General features: G+C 44.2%; 1 protein-coding gene across 4 annotated transcripts in view; it reads right to left on the bottom strand.

The window, feature by feature from the left end:
* The window catches only part of flna (filamin A, alpha (actin binding protein 280)), a 55,010-nt gene that overhangs the window by 30,157 nt on the left and 1,316 nt on the right, over positions 1–23,537 (bottom strand). For all 4 annotated transcript variants that reach the window (XM_071203856.1, XM_034086662.2, XM_034086663.2 and 1 more), the window contains exons 2-4: positions 16,471–16,945; positions 3,814–4,062; positions 1,522–1,619 (exon numbers count right to left, since the gene is read on the bottom strand). In XM_071203856.1, the coding sequence (XP_071059957.1) occupies positions 1,522–1,619; positions 3,814–4,062; positions 16,471–16,840 (717 nt within the window). In that variant the 5' untranslated portion in view covers positions 16,841–16,945. The remainder of the gene's footprint in view (positions 1–1,521; positions 1,620–3,813; positions 4,063–16,470; positions 16,946–23,537) is intronic.

The raw sequence follows: 23,537 nt of genomic DNA, 5'->3' as shown, positions 1-23,537 counted from the left end.
CTAATGGAAACATGCCATTGTCTAGAGAGCCGTTGCTATGCCAATTTCTAGGTCGCCTTACAATTCTTAATCACTGCACGGCTCTGTTTGCTGATCGAAGATGCAATGTTTGTTGCCATGGAGATCATACCCACATATACCAAATGAGTAGTATTGTGATTTTTTTTTCCCAACCACATGCCAACCCCTTCCTCTGCTCAGAAAGTACCTGATACGCTCTCACACGCAGAGCCAGACACACATTGTCTTATTCAACAAGCCACAGAGAAAGTGTGCGAGCAGACCCAGAGCTGAAGGCGGACACAGCAGCGACCACAGAGTCAACCGTCAGCACGCGATGCTGTGCCAACCATGCCAACACTCTGCCAGACGCTCAGCAGAGACCCGGAGCCAGAGCTGGTCAGAATCTAACAACTAAATTCACATTTTCATTCTGTTCAAAAACCTAACCAGATGAAATGTTAGAGTTCAGATTCTGTCCATTCCCTAAAGCAGGGGTGTCAAACTCAAGGCCCGGGGGCCAAATCCGGCCCGCGACTTCATTTCATGTGGCCCCACAAGAGCTTGCAAATAATATAATATGTGTTTGTTATACGGTTACATGCCGATTTACAGAAGCACGTTGCCCATAAACTACATGTCCCACAATGCATCTCAAATTTGACTTTTTTCTTCTAAATATGCCTTTTTTCTCAGAATTTACTTTTTTTCAAAATGTCACTTTTTTTTTTAATTGTGCTTTTCTTTTAAAATCATTTTGTGACATGCGCACTGAAGAGACTTGCCATTATTTGCCCTAGACTTCTGCTTTCAGACGTAGTTAATTATGAAGTTATTACCCTATCCGATAATAATCCAATGCAGAGGCAATGATGTAATATAATACATTATTTTAAATATATTAAATATTTATATATGTATTTTTATATAGTGTTAAAGTTACACCCGGCCCTTTGAGTGCAACCATAATGCGAATGTGGCCCGTGATGAAATTGAGTTTGACCCCCCTGCCCTAAAGGATGCCCAAGTGAGCACACCACCAGACTCCACAGTATTGCAGTATGTTAATAAGGGTCTGTCCCGGGCAGGAGACCACTTCTATCTACTCAAATAAAACCTACTTCCCACACCAGTCCTGTAGTATTATGAATAGGCTGGCACTTGAAAGACAAGCCATTATTATGATATCTATGTTTCTTATATCTATAGTTGAGTACTAACCAGAGCACCAAATGTCCTTCTGCTTTTATTTGCAAAAAGCTATGCATGTCCAGATCTGATGGTCGTGAGTCTTAAATTGACCACAATGTTGTTAACATATGTATGGCACCATAAAATGAAAGTTTTAGGCCAATTTATTTTTGCTGAACTATTTGGCATAATCAAAAGACTTAAGGCCGTTGTTCAAAATGGTCACTTGATAAACCTAAATGATGGATAACAATGGGAAACATGATCTTCTATAAAGAACACATAACAGCTGTTCTTATGAACTGAAGTAATGGTGTTTGTGTATCTGACCTGAGGGATGCCCAGCCAGTCGTCAGCCTGCTGCATGGCCTCTCGGGCGTTGTCCACTGGTTTGGTCTGATCCCACTGGTCCCAGTCAGGACACAGACCTGCAGGAGGAAGCACGGAGAAACACAACATGACGATATCATCAGATTCAGCACGCCTTCATAAGAATGTGATGAACCAGACGTGCCTATATCTAATCAGGCCTGTATACAAACAGTTGAATTCAGTTGTATTTGATCTGAGAATATGTAGGACTGAAGGCTGAGGGAAATACTTTGTGTTAAGAGTTATGCTCTAGGCCAGGGGTGTTTCATCACGGGCCACATCAGCATTATGGTTGCACTCAAAGGGCCGGTTGTAACTTTAAGACTAAAAGAAAAGCCAAATTCTGAAAAAAAGTTACAGTTAAATAAAAAATAAAAATCTAATGTAAGATGCATTGTGGGACATGTAGTTTATGGACATCGTGCATCTGTAAATCGGCCTGTAACCGTATAATAAACCTATTACATTCTTTCAGAGCTCTTGCGGGCCACATGAAATGAAGTCGCGGGCCGGATTTGGCCCCCGGGCCTTGAGTTTGACACCCCTAGGCTTATGTCATTTATTTATTTTTGCTTTATTTTTGCTTTATGTACGAGTCAATTGATGTTTTATTGGAAATAGCCATCTTTTCAATCTATAGTATCAAAGTACAGTTCAATCTACATGCCTGATTATGTCCTTTCTGTAGCCTTCCTTTCAATAGTTTAAGCACAATAAACACGGCTAATATTTGACCTAAATTCCTCTAATGTGTCCGGAATATTGAAATCTTCCCGGACACAAAAAAACAGAAAGGCTGATACATTAAAAAAACTGTATTTAAATGTGTTTGTATAAGATTAGAACATGGTTAAACACAACAGACATTACAGTCTCCATGTTTGATTGCCTTAGCAACATAAGCATCGTTTTATAACAAGTCTTACAATTGGGCAGCGGAAGAAAGGAGACGCCTCTCTTTTAACTCCACACTTGTTGTGGCATATCAGAGAGAGAAGTGCTTCCACTCTAAAACAGTGGCGCAGTATTTCTGAAGGATTAAGGGACATCTAGGTACACACAGAAAGAGAACTGTTTGTGATACAGCCAATGTCTCTAATTATGGCAGACATGTTGGCTCCAGCCTTGAGGCCACAGATACAGAGAGGATGCACTTCATCAAGCGGCCTGCCCTTGCATTCCTCCATTGGATGCCATGATGTTCCTTTAGTATCAGAGATGCATATCCTCGCTAACCGTGTCAGCGGTAGCTTCTGGATATATCGGACTGAGGGTTGTTGCTTAAGGGCACTGCGGGATAACTCCTGCTGCATCTTCTGTTGAGTCCTTATCTCCGGCTGGAGGCTGTTGGTGATCCACAGGTATGCCAAACATCCCCAGAATGTGAACAGAATCTCTTTCACCACTTTCCCTCACCTACACCCCCCCCCCCCCCACCAATGCTTTCTGTGACCTGACCGCAGGTCTGCTGCAGTCGGCAGCATGGTGTGCAGACAGGTATGGTTCTTACAGACATAACATACAGGAAGCAACATGTTTTTAATTCCATGTAAAGCTGAGGTGCCAGTGTCGGGTTGCAAACAAAACACTGCGGCTAAAGTTGTCCTTACTTTTTGAAGCTACGGTCGCTTTAGAGTTGGCTCTAGGTTGCTAGAGAGATTACTCTAGGATGTAAAGGAAAACTATTTCATCTCCTTTTCTAATTGGTTATTTGATTTAATTTGATATTTGGTTTCTTTTCTCCTTTTCCCCCTAAAGGTTAGAACTCTCCTACAGTATAGGCAATGAGCAGACCCAACCCTTTGTTCTGTTACTATTTAAGTATTCCCTTAGGGCTCGCTAGAAGTTCTTTAGTAACCATTGCACACCCATACTGGTCTCTTAACAGGGAAAGGAATAGGGGAACATGAATTCATGGTGATTGGAGAGGAGGAGGAGGAGGAGGAGGAGGAGGAGGAGGAGGAGGAGGAGGAGGAGGAGGAGGAGGAGGAGGAGGAGGAGGAGGAGGAGGAGGAGGAAGGAGGAGGAGGGAGGGAGGAGGAGGAGGAGGAGGAGGAGGAGGAGGAGGAGGAGGAGGGGACACCTCATTCCCTAAAATACTTTTTCCTATTCATTTACATCAGAAAGAGAAGTCTGTAAATGAGCCAATCATATTTTCAGAGGTAAATCAACTAGCCAGTACACACATGTGACACACACACACACACACACATGTGACACACACGTGACACACACGTGACACACACACACCTGGAGCACAGCTGTCGACCAGGGCCCCCAGAGCCCGGCCGGTCTGCCAGTCCCTGTGGAAGTTGGTGATAGGAAGCTCTGGCAGCTTGTTCTGGATCCATCCCAGCAACCTCTGCTTGGGTGTCTTCTGCTTGGCATCTCCCTCCTCTTCCTCATCCCACATGGGCATGGAGATGGAATAGTGCAAGATCAGGGTCCAGATCAGACCCAGGATCAGCTTCAGGTTCCCATCCACGATGGCTTTGGAGTCTGCAGGAGGAAGAGAAGGGCACATTTGAAGTTTGCATGCTTAAACATTCACACCAACAGGCAGACAGATCGTAGAAGACAAACCTGGTTATTCAAAAGTGTTTCAATAAAACAAGGAACTGGTGCACCACAGGATGAAAGTCATTTAAAATGTTACAAAAATGATTTGGGGGTGCAGCCGTCCTTCAAAATAGAGGAAACTGTATAAGAAACTAGGAAGGACTCAATCATTGCTCTTTAGACTTCAGAAGAGAGAATATGTAATTATATGGGATTTACATTCCAAATCCCCCCGGGAGCATCTCTGTTATCTGCTGTGGCTTCAAGGAGGAGTGGCTGGACGCGTGCCTAGAAATCATGGACCATGGTCTGGTCAGAGATATACGCCATTATACCTCTTTGTACATACTTGTATCTAGCTTCAGAGAAAGCGCAGCACTGAGCCCGTACTGATGGACCACATTCATCTGAATACCTCAGATGCAGGTAGAATATGGGTTTTGGTGCTGCCTGATTATGTTGTCCAGTCCCCAGCTGGTTTACATCATATCAAAACCCCCTTCCCCCCAAAATAACTTATACACAGGAAAGCATGCGATGTATTCCTTTTTCATTGTCGGCTGACGAGTATGACTTTTTCATTTATATCTGGCATCTTTCAATACTATCACCTGAAATCAGTTACAATGGTTACTTCCATTTGATATCAGTGACTCCCAAACCGTCAGAGTTATTGATTGTTGGAAAAATAGAACAACTTTTATGAGTTCTATTTTGTTTCTGTCCGATATATGGCGTCTGCTTCAGAGCACGCTACATGAAGTCCAACAGGGCTCCATTCTCGGCCCACTACAATTCAGCCTGAGTCACTCGTCTCATCAGCCGAAAGGTCACATGGCCTCACCGTGCCAATCATATCCATACATAGATAAAAAGTAGACATTGTAATCGTCACAAACAAGGAAGAGCTTCAAGCTCTCGATATGTGACAGCTGAACAACAACCAGTACATCTGCTGACATGTTGGGGGGGGTTCTAACATTTGAGGCATGTGTCTGTGTTGTTCAGACGGAGCCACGCGCTCAGCTGCAAGCAGAGGTGGTGGTGAGGCAACCAGAAGCTAGTTCTCACACGAGGAAGAAAACCACATACACACACAGCGGCAACAGAAACACCGCACCATGCACACACATGTTGCACAAGAGGAGCAGCTGATGAAGAGGTCCAGCCGTGAGGAGAGGGTTGAGCGATGCGTTTGTGTGTCTTCGCTGATGATAGGAACACAGTCATGGAGGAACATTCTGGTTCTTGTAAGTGTTGAAAGGCTATTACGGGTATCTACACATGTTTACTTTTAGGTCTGTTAAAAGGAATGAATCCCCTTTGTGACAGCAGCTGTGTCCAGTTGGCAGTTTCTCTCGGATTGTAGATTCTTCAACACAGATAAGAGTAGGGGGAAAGCATGCAAACATCATAACAACCACCGTTGGACAGTCTTTGCTTATTTCAGTGCTGCTGACATTGTTTTAAACTTTTTATTTTATTTGTTATTGTAGTCTAGACTGGAATAATTGTCGCTAGAGCAGAGTTTCAACTTCAACAAATAAAGTCCTGAATGTATTTGTCTAAGTTGTTTTTGTCTAGCAGTGTTTGGGACTGCAGTGGGGGGGTGCGGATTCGGTCAACGCGGAATACGTAAGGCCTGCAGTGGGAGTGGAAACTGTGGAGAGAGGGCCCGAACCAAAAGGAGTTCTTTTCCTGCATGCAGAACTACAACATCTCAGAGTGCTGCTGTCTTGACTTCATGTTCCAACAGAGAGATGTGCTCGCAAGCTGCCAACCCCCCGATACACGACATGTCAGCTGCTACCAGTGAACACATATGCTCATCACAAAGAGGGACTTTGAGTGGGCTGGATTGGACGCACAAGACAAGAAAGAGGGAACAAGAGATATACATGTAGCGGAGAATTGCCTTCAAAGATGATTGGCTATGCCACATTGTTACATTCCAACCCATGTTGCGTCCTTTTCCCCCTCTCCACAACGTTTCCACAAACACAAACTTTGAAAAACATAGTTGCCAGAAAACTGTCGATTGCACTGTTAGCCAAGTCACAATTATTTATTTAACACAACATTGCAATAACTCTTTCCCCTGAAGGGGCTTCAGATGAGAGAAGATGAGCTCGGTGCACCACAGGCTGGTACTTGCAGCAGGAATGTAGCTCCGTACAGAAGAGGCGTGTCACACAGCGGGCCGTCGGCCACCTCCGCACAAAGGCAAGCAGTGTTTACCTAGTGATATGTTGATTTGCATCACTTCAATGGTTCTGTTCTGTACACATTCAGAAGTAGCGATGAGCTGACATCCTGGCTCCAAGATGGTGGAATGAGCTCCCATTGGCATCAGGACGGCAGAAAGCCTGCACACCTTCCGGGGGAGACTGAAAACTCATCTCTTTCGACTCCACCTCGAGCGATAGAATGACTAACAAAGAACTGCTAACAGAGCACTTATATACTAACAAAGGACTGGCTTATCTACAGCCAGTTGAGTGGCACTTGAAACGATTGGCTCTTTGAAACCTGATGTACTTTATGAGTCTGTTTTCTTCAAGGCTGTGTCTTCCTGGTCGAATGTACTTATTGTAAGTCGTTTTGGATAAAAGCGTCAGCTAAATGCAATGTAATGTAATGTACTGACATTTTCACATGAAGAATGACTAACTCTAAACCGATTATCCTTATTGTTGTTAATAATATTGTTCTTGTAATCTTTGCAGCTCTTTACAGGGCATCATGTAAGGGAAGAGCAGGTATTGTTAGGACATCAGTTCCCCGCTCTGTGATGAGGTGTGTGTGCGCGCGCGTGTGTGTGTGTGTGTGTGTGTGTGTGTGTGTGTGTGTGTGTGTGTGTTGCTCTTTGATTCATGCCTCACACACAAAGCCACTAAACATGCACGGAATCTGCCAGCATTCCCAGCAGACCACAGCCAGCAGGCCTGATGGAGCCCATATACGGACACAGCCTGCCACAGATCAGACTCCCCCTCTGCTGACTCACAACCCCCCCCCCCCCTCCGCGCGCGTGCGTGTGTGTGTGTGTGTGTGAGAGATGTAGAGGCAACAGAAGCTGGAGAATGTGCGTGTCTGCTGTTGATGCTCCATCTGCCCCAAAAACTCCCATGACTCATCCATTTGGCTCGTTGCCGCAGACCCCCCACCCCCCCCCCTAGCCCCAGTGCCATGGCTCTGACAACATAGCAACCCCTGATCCACAGCCTGACCCGATCCCAGCGTCTCAGGGAGGGAGAGGGGGGAGCAGAGAGGAACGTTTCGGCACTATATTCAGGTTCCACATCTGGAGCGCATTAGAGACGTTGTAAAGGGACAGAACAGACAGCCGGGTCCAGTCGTGTGGTCTCTCCGTTCCCCCTCCACCGCTCAGAGTATCCTCATATTTATTATTTGTATCATATATAATAGAACATTACAAACAATCACATGACATATGACCACAGATATGACATTATTAGCTTCTCTGGGGTCATTATGGGCTCGGCGTGTTTGTCTTTGTCAGCAGGACTCCGGTACCACTGGACCGATTTCCATAAAACTTGGTATGTAGCTTTGGCTAAGGAAGAACCCATTCAAATCCACATTGCGAGATATGTGCTTCATTCGTGTGGTGCTGCAATAAGCAGAACTATTTGTTTGTGACCGGGAGGATTCCCAGAACCAGCTATCAACGTGTTGTTTAGAAGCTCAGAGGTTATAAACTCCTCTCATCGAAGCATCTGAATGCAGTGTGTCCTTCGGAGAGTTGGTGTGCTAATGCAAACGTGTTCCTGTATCCTGGATTTCATTTCATGACTGGCATTTTAAAAAGTGGCAAGTATAGTAAGTGATTATTGCTCACATTTTCCTTTCAGTAATCCGAATCATATATATCCCACTAGGTCTTGGGTTACACTGTAAACATGTTGAATAAAACGGTGCTGAGCTAAGCAGGGATTGTGATAGAAGAGGTAGTGCCACACACTTCACATGAAGCGTTCAGTAAAACACCAACTGGATGCATTCAGCTTGTAGCTTCAAACATCCAAACGCTGGTATGACCTGGAGTTCTCTCTTTCCCTAACCCTCCCTCCCTCCATCCATGCAACAAGCCACACTACTACACTTCCTTTCTATTCCTTCAAGTCTTCCTCCCCCCCTCCTCTTCTCTTCTCTTCACTCCCTCCTCTGGAAAAAGTTCCTCCTGATTTTTTAGCCTTAAAAGGGCAGAAGCAAACTGGATCCTGGCAGCCCTCCCATTCCCTGGGCTCTGGTTACAGACGAGGGGGGGGGGGGGGGAGGGAGAGGGCCGAGATAGAAAAGAGGAAATAAAGGCAGGGAAAAGTGCTGTGTGGGACATTTTTAAAGCCCACTGAGGATGGGCTGGGGAAGGATCGTTTAGTGGGACATTTACAAAATGAAGTTTGAAGGGATAGGGAAAAATGAGAAGCATGAGGAAAAGCGGGAGCAGCTAGAGGGACGGGCTCGGACAGAGGATGAGGGGGTGGGCTCGGACAGAGGCTGAGGGGGTGGGCTCGGACAGAGGCTGAGGGGGTGGGCTCGGACAGAGGCTGAGGGGGTGGGCTCGGACAGAGGCTGAGGGGGTGAGAGGAGGACATCGCCGAACATGATGAATGAGGGGGGTTAATAAATACCAGGCGGCTCTAACTAACTGTTGTGAGAGAACTCCGATCAGCCGGAGAGCAGCGTCTGGTCTCACGGTAACTCAAGAGTCCGTGGCCTGGTTTAGAGAGTAGAGACATGGTTCTGGTGTCATGACGGGTCTTTGTATAGGTAACAGCACTATTGAGATTGCAGGATATGGCGTCACGGTAGTTTATGTGCAAAGGAGCGATTCACCTGAGTAAGGTAAAGAATATGTCTGCTTGTTCGGTGTGAACATGAGGCATGGGGTGCGGGGGCAAGTTTCCAGCTCTGATGTAATGCAATAGCCTGAATACCACTGTACTGAATAGGAATGTGCACTGGGCTAATCCTCAGTATCCACTTGACCGGTCCCCTTTGCCTGCGCAGACAGGAAGTCATGCTAATGATAATGAGCTGGCAGGAAGTGATCCATTTTGACCTAACTGAAGCTAAACTCTGCCTTATCTCACTCCCTGGCAAACATTCCTCTGCCCTCACTCTCTCATTTCCATCTTGTTCCTGAAGATTAATCTCGATGTTGTACGACATCGCTGACACACGCAGGCTCGCAGTAAAGAGAGCATTTAGATTTTCCGATGCTTGTGTACAGAGGTCTTCATTACCTGAGCCGACTCTGCAGTTGTAGGAGTCTTGGGAGTTGCCTTAGTTATTGTTACTGTAATTACTCAGGACACAGTTTTATACCTGTATTAAGTGACGTTGTGGCCCCTGGGGGCAGGGGGAACTAGCTGTAAAGATGGTTTTGACATATCATCACCGTATAAAGTTAATATGGTGAAGCATTCATGTGGAGTTGTGTTTACGGCTGCCTGATGATGCGAGTCCACCACTCACTCATTTTAACTCCATTAGCTGCTAGAGCTACACTATTGGCGCATTTCCATTGCAGGGCCTCGCTCGGCTTAGTATAGTTAGGCCTTGTACCTGGCTCACTTTATGCTGCGTTTCCATTACAGTTTAGTAGCTGGGGCAGTAACTATAGTAACGCAGTGTAGGCAGAGCCGTGACGTCATCTTCGATGAGAACCACAGAAAAACAACATCAGCCGTTAGCTGTTAGCTCTCAGAGCTCACAGCTCCTCATATCTGTTCAGAAACTAGACACAAGTTAAACAAGTACAAACCACAGACTGCCTGTGTCATGGCGAATACAGTTGCTGCTTTATTTATGTCTGTTTAGGCCGTTGCTGTGAGTGTGGACAGTCGGAGCATATATAACGTTAGCTTAGCCAATCTCCATTTAGAAAACACGCATTTTAAAAGGTTTTCCGCCTGCCGTCTGTCTGCAGACTTGTCAAAGCATTAATTCATGGTTTTTACTAACCGGTATCAGTATGTTGTTACTTCGGCATCATTTTGAAACGTGTATTACAATTTAATCACGGTCAAATATGTTCATCTTGTAGTAGTTGTAGCCCCCTTGCCAGCGATTCTCTCTCTAGTTTAGCATACTCAGCCCGACTCAGCTTGGTTGTTGGCCCGCTAAGAACCTCGATTTTATGGGGCCAGATAAACTGTGAAATAGTACCCGCTAGCCGGTACTACGCCAAGTGGAAACGCAACCAAAAACGGGTCGGGCACGGCACGCTTAAACCGCGCTGTAGTGGAAATGCGCCATATGTTCACCAGCTAGTCCCTGCCTGTTGTCCATCTGCTGTTCGTTCTGGATGGGTAGTGTGCTCAGGTTTTATTGCCTTCTGGCTGAAAACAGCTGCAGAACTCCAAACTGATAAGAACAAAGACATTAAGCTAAAACAGGAAAGTTGTGGGCCGTGAAAACAAAACAATGAGTTGAAAAAAGGTCACGAGAGAAGAGAGGAACTGCAGAAATCTCTGGGCTCTGTTATAATAAGCAACTATTTTATTTGCCTGTCATTTCATCCATTGCTTATATAAAATATTGATTGCAGCAGTTTGAATTACAGCTTGCTGTTATTTGGGGTTTTGGGCTTTGACAAAGTACATAGTGAGACTATTTAAATGTAGCTACAATACAAAAATGTACCAATACATTTATACCATGGTCTGTCTGTTAAGTCATGCATGAGCAATAATACAGGTCATTTCTAATGACATGGGCAGCTGTAAAGAAATATCTATTGACAGCGTTTCTGTGTCAATGTGATGAAGTCACTCGATCCGTCTGGGATTTTGAGTCTGAATCTTTAAGTGTTTTTAGACGGCGAGCGGTTGCAAATTAAAATATGTCCATATATGGATGGTCTGATCCAAATAGAGGTCAGGCATCTCGTCAGGTATCCTCCCCTGCTCTGTGTATCTGCCCTCATCTAACAATGCCATGCACCGCAAGTCAAAGCAGGTTGACACAATCACAGTAAATCAGTTCACACACACACACACACACACACACACACACACACACACACACACACACACACTCCATCACAATTACAACACACCAAGGTAAGCCTAGTTTATACTTGTGGAAAGCTATTTATAATTCAAGTTATTTGCTAGAAGCAGCTGGCGCCTAGTTACAAAAAAACAGAAGAGCACAGAGCCGTGCTTTATGCAAAATAACTGATGACATCACGTCGTGTGAACACCAGAGCGAACTTAACAAGGCTTTCGAGGAATTGCTCAGCAGTGTGACTGGTCACAGCTGTCTTAATTAAGCTGTCACACAGACGGTCATCATACTATCAGAGTAGCTGACAAGAAATTAAATGAAAAAGCAATACAACACAATAAATGCTAATGCTCAGTACCTTTGAGCAAGTCGTACATGAAGTTTTCAATACAAATGGTGGGTTCCATCTTTTTTTTTACTTTATTGAAAACTGTAAAATTCTTAAAGGAGCTTATAGAAAGATTATTAGCAAACTGACTCAATTGTGTTTAACAGTTGGCTAGCATAGCCACCCTAAGCTCCCGGTCTAAAGCCTGTTAGTGTACTGACATTGGTAAAGCAAGGATTTGTTTTATTGATCAGGAGTTTCATTTATAAATTGTAGGAGGAACATTGTAAACGTGTCACTTTGATCTCCATTAACCCATCTTCAGTGCTGGTTTAAGACGAGCACATACCTCCTGATGTAAGCGTGTTTATCTCCATTCTTTCATTAGGATTTAACAATGCAACATGAGGAGACAGGCCCACCGCGCTGCGTCTCAACCTGCAGCCGGGTACACAGTTACCCCCCAGCTCTGTTTATGTCACCCCCTGCTCTGTGGGGGTGCAGCCGGGTACACAGTTACCCCCCAGCTCTGTTTATGTCACCCCCTGCTCTGTGGGGGTGCAGCCGGGTACACAGTTACCCCCCAGCTCTGGTTATGTCACCCCCTGCTCTGTGGGGGTGCAGCCAGGTACACAGTTACCCCCCAGCTCTGTTTATGTCACCCCCTGCTCTGTGGGGGTGACGGGAAGAGTTTGGCAGAAATGCTGCAATCTTTCTATTTCACAAACTGCACGCAGGCCCAGTCAAGTACAGATGAAGATGTGCTTTAAAAACGGGGCGGGGCTGCTGAGAAACAGCTGACAAAATATGATTATACATTTTTAAAAGAGTGACAAAGTATTTATCTGCTTAGCTTGTGGAATGTTTTAAGGTTTCAACACAATCACATTGATGCACAGTGAAATGTATCTCGTTTAAACACGAGTGAAAGTGCCTCGACACATAAGAACGTCCTCACAGAAATCGGGATTAGAGATGAGATCAATTAAAGAATGTTCTATAATCACAACAAACCATATGCAAATCACAACCAAGTTTATCGCGACATTATGAAGAATAATGGGGGTTTCACCAGTGCTACCTTCAGGGTCTCTGTCCGCATTAAGTCCAAACTCACTAATTACAATTAATTAGCTGATATTACAATTGTGTTATGATTTGAAATACTGGAGGGATTGATCACTTTTTAAACATTATCCACATTACCATTACCAAGGCTTTCCCCACTGTATAGTTAGTTTAATAGGTTTATTTTTCCGCTACTACCCCCCCCCCCACCCCCTTAACCTGTCTGCCTTTTTTCCCCTGCTCCCCCCCCCCCCTACCCGACTTGTAAAGCGACCTTGGGTTTCCTGAAAGGCGCTATAAAAATATTATATATTATTATTATTATCCTTGAAAATACAATAAAATGACCATGGTTTGATTTTTTAGGAGGATCTGTACCAAACAAGGATTTTTTTATTAAGTCTGTGTAGATTACAGTTGATTGGCTGGATCACAAGAATTCTTCATCCAGATATGTACACATTTTGCCATATTGCACTTATGGTATTTCACTCATTTCACTAATTATGGTAGAATCACTCAATTGAAATAACTGTGGAGCCCTATAGCTAACTACAGTAGATGGCATCATGTCGCTGTAACTGCTCCCTGCAGACTCCATGTGACGTCTCTCTGGATTGTTTTTATTGATCAGCTATCATGTGTCTGCTGCCGGTAACAGATCATGGGGGGTTTTGTCAAAACTGCAGAGAGAGATGACCTTTTGAGTTTCATTACAGTGAAGTGCAGTCTGTGTTGGACTGCGAGAGAGGTTACTGCAGCATGTTGACGTCATCTAGCTTCACAGCCTGCTGAGACCATTTCACATAATAACCCTCATCTCAGGGATGATGATGACACGGGGGGTGCTGCCTTTAAAAGCACACTTAACACTACAATTGCCAAATAACAGCAATTGTTGGGGCAATCCTGTTCGGTTAGGCTAAAACATGTAGGTGATGGCTGATTGAGTTAGATGGTGAGTGGATTAGTCAATCAATAGAAAATGTATCGTCGACCATTTTGATATCAAACTAAAACAAAACTTCAAATAGTGCTTTGATGACTGTATAGTTAGTTTAATAGGTTTATTTTTCCGCTACTTCCCCCCAACCCCCTTAACCTGTCTGCCTTTTTTTGTTTTTTGTTGTCATGCAAGCAAAAGATAAGTGAAAAGAGAACAGAAACGAGGTGTGGCCAGCATGGTCCGAAAAGGGCAGAACACTTGAAAGTAAAGTGGTGAAAGATCACAGAAAAGAGCTGAGAGCAGAGAAGAAGGGAGGGGCCTCGTGCTTCATGCTGAGCAGTGATGGCTTTGGGTCATTTGTGGCGAGGGTTGCTTCTGGGTGTGCCCACTTTCGGCACTGAAAAGAGGAAGTAGACGAAGCGAGCGCACTCCCCTCTCATCTTCAGATGCAGTGAGTCAACAGGAGCAGGATGAGGGTGAGTCAGCTGCAGGAGGGGCCGACAGCAGACTCATGGTGCCTGGTACTGTACCATGACCCATAAGAACCTCTGCTGATGGGGTGATCTGTCCTCAGCTGCTCAACCCGTCTGCTCTGATGGAGTTTGGGGAAGGTCCATAAGGAAAATGTATGTCACTATTACCCTGACCAAAATATTTGCGATGTACATGATATTATCCCTATAATTATAAAAAGTATGTTAAATAAGCTACTTATAAACCATAACTTCCCCCAGTATTGTACCAAGTGAGGATATTCACAATGTCCCCGATAACAGGATCATTTAGTTTATTTCAGGCCTCAAACCAAAAACTAAAAAAACCCTATCCTAAATTCTGGGAATCTTGATATGGTGCAGACAGTGCCATGTCTTCACCTGTTTGCTGCAGCAGGAAGCAACAACATGTGTGAGAAAATAATCCAGTGAGCCACACATTCCCCCAGCAGGCGATGACAGGGACACACTCGTGTCTGACTCACCTCGTCTGGCCCTACAATCACAGTCTCTGCTGATGAAGGTTTAAACAGAAGACTGCCTTTACTACTGCACTGTGTCTCGATGTGTGTGTTTCTGTACATTCACTATTTTCACTGTTTAAGTGCGTCCCAATTTGAAGTAGGGCTAAATAGATTAGGAGTACTCATAGCGATACAAAAGTAAAATGTAGAACGCTGGACACTTCACACACTCAATGATCGCCATTTTGGCTAACGGAAGTTACAAGACCAGCGGCCATTACAGTTACGGTGGTTAGCACTACACAAATTAAAGTTATAGCCTATATATTTTTTTTTTTGTATTTGATAAATGTACCACTACACTAGTGTCTTATTTTCATTTGGTTAATTGAACAATCTTTAAGGATTTTCTAACACGAACGATAATGTTGCTAGTTAGCTAGTTAGCTAGGTAGCTAACAGCAGCAATAGTCACTAGTGGAGCACGCTCAGGTACCGCGGAGCGCATAAAGCTTAGCAGACTCTTCACGCCAACGAAGGATCACTTCTTCTTCAGGGCAGGGAAGGCTACGCAGTACGCAGGCTACTGTCCCGCAGCTGCTGCCTCTCTGTTGGACTTCGGTACTGCACATTTCTCATGAGACGATGTAAAAAATAAATGAGTGGGGGGCAAACACACCAACCACTACCGCCAACGCCACAGTCATCCCCGCCATGCGGGCCGGATGGGAATGTCTGGCGGGCCGGATGTGGCCCGTGGGCTGTCAGTTGATGGTCAGTGCCATAAACTGAAGGTGAGTCAGCATTAGCGGCAGTCAAGCAGCGTGTTAGCAATGCCAATTGTATACGTCTCTCTAGGTCGTCCACAGGCGAGCCCTCCATCGTCGCTTCCAGTCTAGTTCCAGTTTATACGTGAAACTGCTTTATTCAGTGTTTTCACTGGTTTTAATCAAAGGATCCGTTTGATTTGTAGAGGATGAGACCTCTGAGGTTACGGGTGAAAAATGCATCTGACACGATGCCACACTTCTTGTTCACAATGCCACTTTTGGTATTGCGTTAGCATTACTGACACTCTGGCAAAAATCACATATTGCGAGTTTGATACAACATTTGGGACTAAATCCATCAAGGAGCCTAGAGAGCCACTGCAAGACGAGATCTGTTCTGTTCTGTTAGAGAAAAGGCTAAATCTAAATCTCTTCGTTTTTTAGCAGCTCAGCAGAACAATACTTTATCTCACGGTCAGTCTAGTAACCAGCTGCAGAGTCACATTGCTGTGAGCAGGTATGCAGCTGCATGTAGGCAAAGCCCATTAAACTCAGAGTCACTGTGTGAGCCAAGTCCTGCTAGAGCTGGAGACCCAGCCAGCCACAGCACGACATGAGCACAGACAATAGCCCTGTGTGTGTGTGTGTGTGTGTGTGTGTGTGTGTGTGTGTGTGTGTGTGTGTGTGTGTGTGTGTGTGTGTGTGTGTGTGTGTGTGTGTGTGTGTGTGTGTGTGTGTGTGTGTGTGTGTGTGTGTGTGTGTGTGTGTGTGTGTGTGTGTGTGTGTGTGTGTCCAGAATCAGCTCTCATATCCTACTAGGCCTGAATTACATCCTGGCCCACACGGTTTGGCTCGGCCCGGCCCGGCCCAGGCAGCAGGGTGCACAGAGAGCCCGGGCCCCTCAGCAGACCCCCTCCTCCCAAATCGAGCCACCTCGAAAGTGGCCAGCCGAGACAAAAGCACCAGAGACACGCCTGCTCGGATCGACCTCCCTGTACAAAGTGGACTTTCTTTACCAAGACACTTTTTTCTTCTCTTTTTTCTTCTGGGCAGCAACATAGGCTACTCAACCGTAGTCTCCCTGCAGGCATGCATTCACTTATTTCCATTAGAACCATCCATTTGAAGTCCTACTTAGCTGTTGCTTAGCACCACTAACTCCTTAAAGATACACATAGGCACCGTGGAGAGGAGACACCTGATGGAGGTGCAGAGGACAACACTCATGCATTGCACTCACCTATGGACACCAGCTTGATGTTCTCCTTGTCCAGGAACTCCAGCGCCACCGACACGTTCTCCAGCTGCATCTGGCGGAACGTGGGCCTCTGGTTGTACTTTCGGAACATCTTCTTCTGGGACAGGACCTCCAGGAGCCCGATGAGCCGCAGCCCGTCGCCCAGGTCCGTCTGCAGGTTCCCGAGCCTCTTGTTGACGCATTTGAGGTGCTCGTTACACCAGCGCGTGAAGGTGTTCTGCTGGATCTTCTTCCACGGCGCGTCCTCGGCCAGGTCCTTCTCCGTGGCGGGCATTTCTGCGTCCTTGTCCGGGGAGACAGCGTTGGGAGCGGGCGCGGCGCTCTGGTGGAGCCGGGGGTGTGCACCACTCATTTTTATGGGCTCGGCTGGCTCTTGGTTCGCTGGCTGGGCTCTGGGTGGAGTCTGGTCTGCTCTGGGTGGCCGCTCCCTCTCTCTCTCACTTTCTACTGTCTGTGTCTGAGGGGAAGAAAGAGAAAGAAAGGAGTGAACTCAGAGAGGGACTTATAGCCCGCAGATAGAGATTGTGCTCAGAAAGGAGGCGGTTGTTGGAGCAGAAAGGGAGGCATTTCGGGAGAAATGTGATCTGCTCGCACACGGGGGATGTTTCACTTTGTATGTCCCACTTTAAGGAAGTGGACTCACATTCAAACTAAATCTTAAACATGGCAGTCTTTACTTGGTACGACAGAGGGAAGAGAACAAACAGCATACTCCTCACCACCATTTATAATTTAAAAAAACAACATGTGCAATATGTGAAATAGAAATACTTAGTAAAGTTTCTGTATTTATCTTCCAGAAGCAGTGAAATGTCCTGATCTACTTTTACTCCATTGCATTTCTTTAATACCTTTAGTTACTTCACAGATGTGGATGAATGATGTGAAATATAATCAAGTGTTAAATCAGACTTTAGTTCCACCTGGAGTCAATTCGCAAGCTACCCTGTAGTCTACAAAGTACTTCAAACTAGCTGCACCTTTACCAGCTTTGAGAACGATGATTTGAATGCAGTACTATTACTTGTAACAGAGTGTTCCTACACTCTGCTACTTCTACTTGTAGCTACTTAAGTACAAGATCGGAGTACTTTTACTTAAGTACAAGATCTGAGTACTTTTTCCACCTCTGCTGGCTCCTGTGTGTTCCCGTCATGCATCACACTGACGGTGTACTCAGTGATGAAAAAGTAACTCATATTGTATCAGCTATCTAAGTAAAATTAGCAATGCTAAACTGTCAAAATTCTCTATTAGAAGTAACAGTCTTGGATTCAAAATATAAGTAAAAGTACAAATGTATTGGCATCAAAATATAATGAAGTACTACAAGTATTTGTTAGACATAAAGGCATTTCAGAATCATGTATTAAATTACTGAATTGTGACTTTTGATGCATGGTAATGGTGGAGCTAATTTGAAATACCCTATATACTTAAAGCTGATTATAATCAGCTTTCATGTTTTAGCTGATTTATATTTTTGTTCTAATAATCTAAATCTTCAAAGTAGTAACTTAATGTAAGTGTAAGGGAGTAAAAAGTGTAAAATGTTGTAGAGTAGGCAGGTATAAAGCAGCATAAAATGAAAATACTCAAGTAAAGTACATACAAATTCTTCGTAAGTAAAAGTACTTGAGTACCATTTAGAGAAAATTACATTCCACCCCCCGCAGTGGTGGTTCTAGACCAATTTGAGTGGGGGGGCCAGGCTGGGGCCAGTTATTTTCTGAGGGGTGCACAATAAATGCAGGATGAAAAAGACAAAGGCAGTATGAAGTAATTGCGCATAAGAAAACAATGCAATACAGTTATTGGTATTTGTTTCAGTACACATATGTATTTCAGATACTTATAGTTACAGTTGTTACGCTCTAATTCAGGGGTCTCCAGCCTTTTTTAGGATGAGAGCTACTTTCAAAAAATAAAACAAGTCGTGAGCTACTTTTACTCCTCTTTGTTTTGTTTTTTTGCAGTGTATATATTTAGCACATTTTAACATTATTATATGCTGACCTTTAACCTTTGTGTGCTGTTTGGGTCTGTGGGACCCGTTTTCAGTGTTTACTAAAAGAACATGTATGCAATCTAATTATCTTAACCTGCTTTATTTGGGGGTGGACCTCACCTCCTCTAGGGGGGTCCGGGGGCATGCACCCCCAGGAAGATTTTTCATTAAATGTTGAAGTGAAATGCATCAATCTGGTGCACTTTGAGCACAACATGAATTTATGGATACAGCTCTCAACACTGAAAGGGGGCTGTATACTTTTCAATAATCCAAACATCTTTAGAATATGATCACAACCAATAACAAATCATTTAAACTTGTTTATTCTTATCTTATGTTACCTAGTTAGCATTCTTTCTTTTTATTTATGCATATTTTACTAATCACTCCCCTTTTAAACAGTTGCAAGAACGTGATTGGTCGATATTCATTGTGGGGGAGAAGGGGTGTTAGATAGATATAGAGTTGTAGTAAGTAGATAGAGTTCGCTATGATTGAGGTTTTGTTAATGCATAGGGTAGATTCTTTTAATTACATTTCCTTTTTTTTAAATATTTTTTACATTTTGGATTTGCTTGGCGAGCTACTTATTGAGGGCTTGCGAGCTACCGGTAGATCGCGATCGACGTGTTGGAGACCCCTGCTCTAATGGGTCCGAGTAGATTGACAAATAGCGTTAGTTACGCCTATTCCGTAAACCAAGAAATCATTTAATTCTAAACTTTTTTCTTTTTTTTTCTTTTTCAAGGGGCCACAGGGGGGGTCCAACGTCATTGTTGGTGTGGGCACTGGCCCCCCCTGCCCCCCCTAGAACCGCCCCTGCACCCCCGCCTGTGATGAGCTCATCATATGTCCCAGGAGGCAGAAAACACATATTTGAGAAACCCAGAGGGATAAAAGAGACGTCACAGCGTTATGCTTGTTTTCTCCTTTTTTGTGCACATAGATTTTTCTTTTCAGTTTGTCACAAAGTACAGAAAGAAGCTCTGAGTTGGCAAACATTTGATTCCAGATGCTTTGCACATGTTTACACTGTCAACAGAAAGGCCCTGAGATAATAGGAGAGGGACTCAGCCAACTTTGAACGTTATGATCAGTTTGTTATGTGAACACAGTTATATGTTCTCTTCCTTGGCTCTGCAGGGGGCTTAGAGTCTGAAGGAGTGCTTTCCTGTTTCGCAATTTGCCCACATTTGGACTGTTTGTATTTGCCCGGTCAATGTACAGACTTTACAAACATTAGCTTTTCGCTTGCCAGCAACATACATACGTGTGTGTGTGTGTGTGTGTGTGTGTGTGTGTGTGTGTGTGTGTGTGTGTGTGTGTGTGTGTGTGTGTGTGTGTGTGTGTGTGTGTGTGTGCGTGCGTGCGTGCGTGCGTGCGTGCGTGTGTGTGATACTAAATTAGTGGAGTGCACCATTAACATGCCTCACTCATGTATTGAATGTTGTAACAACACACAAAACAGCTTGCTTTTACACCATTACAAATAATAAAACAATAGATTTCTATAATTCGGTCCCTCTGGTGCATCATTTCCATTCATTATATATCGATATCGTTAAGCCATCATTAAAATAGAAAGCATATGGTGGGGAGTGTGGCAGAGCAGGAAAGCAGGCAGATTCATCGAACGGGAGAAAGGAGGCATGTGGACACAGAAAACAAAAAGACAGAGTGAAAGAGAAATGTTTTGACCACTAAAGCAATACAGTGCTGCCTGTAAGTGAGTAAGGGCTGAGAGAAAGTGATGACGTCACTCCGGAGTGGGCTATTGTTTCAATGGAATGTACGAAATAAACAGGAGACGGAGCGGGTCTCGGGTCTGAAGATCTAACGCACCTCTCTGCTTCCCATCTGGCTCCCCCTGCTGATCCTTTGTGGTGCTACAGTTCCCAGTTTTGTTCTCAGAATGTTTGTTCCCAGTTTCTTTCCCCTCACACGCTTCTCATGTCACACCTTTACTTTCTAAATGCATCCACTATTGTCTCCCACCTGTAATCTGGGCGCATTCTTGGACTTTTCAAACACCTAATTAGTGTTTTGCAAAAGATCACCAATATGGTTATTTCCTTTCCTATCGGGGCATCCCATGGGCTAGTGGTTAAGACACATAGCATATTACCTTCATTCCACACATTGCCTAGGATGTGTCCTTAAACTCCTTCTGTAACAGAACAGAGCATTCTGAACTCTCCAGGTCATGTTCTCTCACATGAATTCCGTCTGTTGCCATCAGGGCGAAGATATGCTCGACCTGCTCTAAAGACTAATCGCTTTTCTAAATCATGCATCCCTTCTGCACTCAAACTTTTAAATTCTTGAAAGGCTTTAAACTTGATTATGTATTTATTTATTATTGTGATGAACTATTTATAGTGTAAATTGGAATGATCCACATCTGTGCTCCCGGGTGTATCTGTGTGTTCTTCCTGTAGTTCCTGCCTGTGTACATGACATACGCTGCTGCTCATAACCAATTGCCCCTTGAGGGATTGATTGATTGATTATATATACAGTATATATAATAAACGCTTCTTTACACCACTGAGGAACTTGTATTTGACTTGCATTGTACTTTTTCCACTACTACACTATATATAATTACCTGCTTGATTGTTGTACTTATATTAGGTGCTTTACCATTCAACTCAGTGTCATATACAGTTCTTAATCAACTGCACATTGACACCTTGCAACATATTTATCGAACAATATCCAATAGAACAATTGAATGAAGTAGTCTGAAAGGACACATTTCGAGTACATTTCTCTGATCATCCAGAGGGCGTTTAATTTGAAAAGGATACAAGGCATATTGAGTTTGTATGTTTATTTTGGAAGAGCAACAGCCAATGGGAACACTCCAACACCAATAGTGGGACTTTGTCACTCTACGCTGTCAGTGAGCCAGAAACATGCTGAGGGGCAGCCCCTGAAGCCAAAACGACTTTAAAAAGTTATAAACATTTCAAATATTAGTATAATTGTAAGTGGGGTTAACATTTTAGGAAACGCAGCTGAATCCAAGGGTTGGCAGAATAACAGGCGCTGCTGTTCCACATTGAGTTTACTAATAGTCCTTTATCTTAGAGCAACAGCAGTATAATCTTCACTTCCTGGATTGCAAGAACAACACAAAAGCCAAAGGGTGTAGTAAGTGCAAAGTTAAAGGGGCACGAGTGTTCCTTCAATATGTCTGTCAGGCCAAGTCACAAGTCACTATCAAGTATTTGCACTCAAGTCCCAAATCAAGACTGACACGTTCTAAGTCAAGTCTTAGGTCAAGTTCCAAGTCAACCTGATACGTCCCGGATCCATACTGGTTCTCCCAGGTCTCGTCCCTCAGCAAGACCGTGAAGACACGGGTAAAGTCCCAAATGCATTCAATGAGATGTGTTAAGTCAAATGGCTCAAACCCATGTGAAATCCAAGTCGATAGATGGGGACTCTAGTCTGAGTCAAGTCCGGGTCATGTGACTCGAGTCCACGCCTCTGCTGTCAGACAGGAATGAAGTATTGAGAAAGTAAGTGCAGCCTGAAACAAGCAGTGATGCTGTGGTCATATGACACATCAGATAAACTGCTGAGTATGAACGATCAGGACTGAAGTGACCATGTGGTGGATATCGGATACTAAGTTAGACAGCGAGAGTTTCAACAGCTCAGTGTGGAGATGCATGTTTCCTGCCTAACAGTACCCTGTGCATGCCAACAGGCTGTTATCATCACTCCCCACACCCAATCAACCACAACCTGAGCGAGCAGAAGGGATGTGAGAGAAGAACGCTGCCCCCCCCCCCCCCCCGCCCGCCCAACCACATGAGACGCATAGTGGGTGGAGAGAGAGCAAGTCAGACGCACAGATTACAGCAAAGTTATGGCAATCCCCTTAATGTGGATACAATGTCTGTGCGTGTGTGTGTGCGTGTGTGTGTGTGTGTGTGTGTGTGTGTGTGTGTGTGTGTGTGTGCGTGCGTGCGTGCGTGCGTGCGTGTGTGTGTGTGTGTGTGTGTGTGTGTGTGTGTGTGTGTGTGTGTGTGTGTGTGTGTGTGTTTTGCTGGTAGGTGTTAGGTGAAAGGAGGCTACTGAGTGTCAAATAAGGACAGGTTTGGTCTGCAGGTTTTCTTGCACCCTCTTCCTTATCCATCTCGGCTCTCATCACGTCTTTATTTCAGAGCTGTTATGAAACCAAGAGGCTGCAGCAACTCGTGAGATGCCTCTCGAACATTTAGCCAGCACACGCAGTCCAACTTCCAAAGCCTACAATCTGAAAACACGCATTTCTTCACAACGGTGTAATAAATAAAGGGTGTACGGGAATGTTATGACCAACATGGGAGACTGTGCCAGAGAAGTGTGGAAACTTCCAGTGTTTCAGCCTCATTACCAAATTAAATAAATAGATAATCAGTTTCACCCTATTACAATGTTTACTCATCTTATTAGATGTTCCTGATCAGAAGGACAATCAGCTTTACGGGCCATGTCAGAGCACATCTTATTGCTGCTCACACCGCATAGTAACAGCTTCACCTCCACATTGATTAAATAAAGAAAGTTAACAACTTGGTCGCATGTTTTAAGAATCACAGAATTATTCCAAAGAGACTTCTCCATATGTTTTAGAAGATTGAAGTCCCTTTCATTAACGTATCAATAATGACATGTATGTGCAAGTCAATATATAAATATTAAAGCTGCAACAGTAAATCAACTATATTGATCCATTGTTAGGATTTGGGAAGGTCAGGAAATGCTTTAGCCTTATTCTCTGTTTCATATAATGTTATTGTGAATATCTGTTGGTGCCTTTAAACAAGGCACTTAAAGACCTGTGTTCTGTCTACAGCAGGGGTGTCAAACTCAAGGCCCGGGGGCCAAATCCGGCCCGCGACTTCATTTGATGTGGCCCGCAAGAACTTGCAAAGAATATAATATGTTCTTATACGGTTACATGAAGAGAGAATTATTTGCCCTGGACTTCTGCTTTCAGACGTAGTTAATTACTAAGTTATTACCCTATCCGATAATAATC

Source organism: Pseudochaenichthys georgianus, chromosome 7 (genome assembly GCF_902827115.2).
Source record: "Pseudochaenichthys georgianus chromosome 7, fPseGeo1.2, whole genome shotgun sequence".
Taxonomy (NCBI): domain Eukaryota; kingdom Metazoa; phylum Chordata; class Actinopteri; order Perciformes; family Channichthyidae; genus Pseudochaenichthys; species Pseudochaenichthys georgianus.
This window is presented reverse-complemented; position numbering and strand designations above follow the sequence as displayed.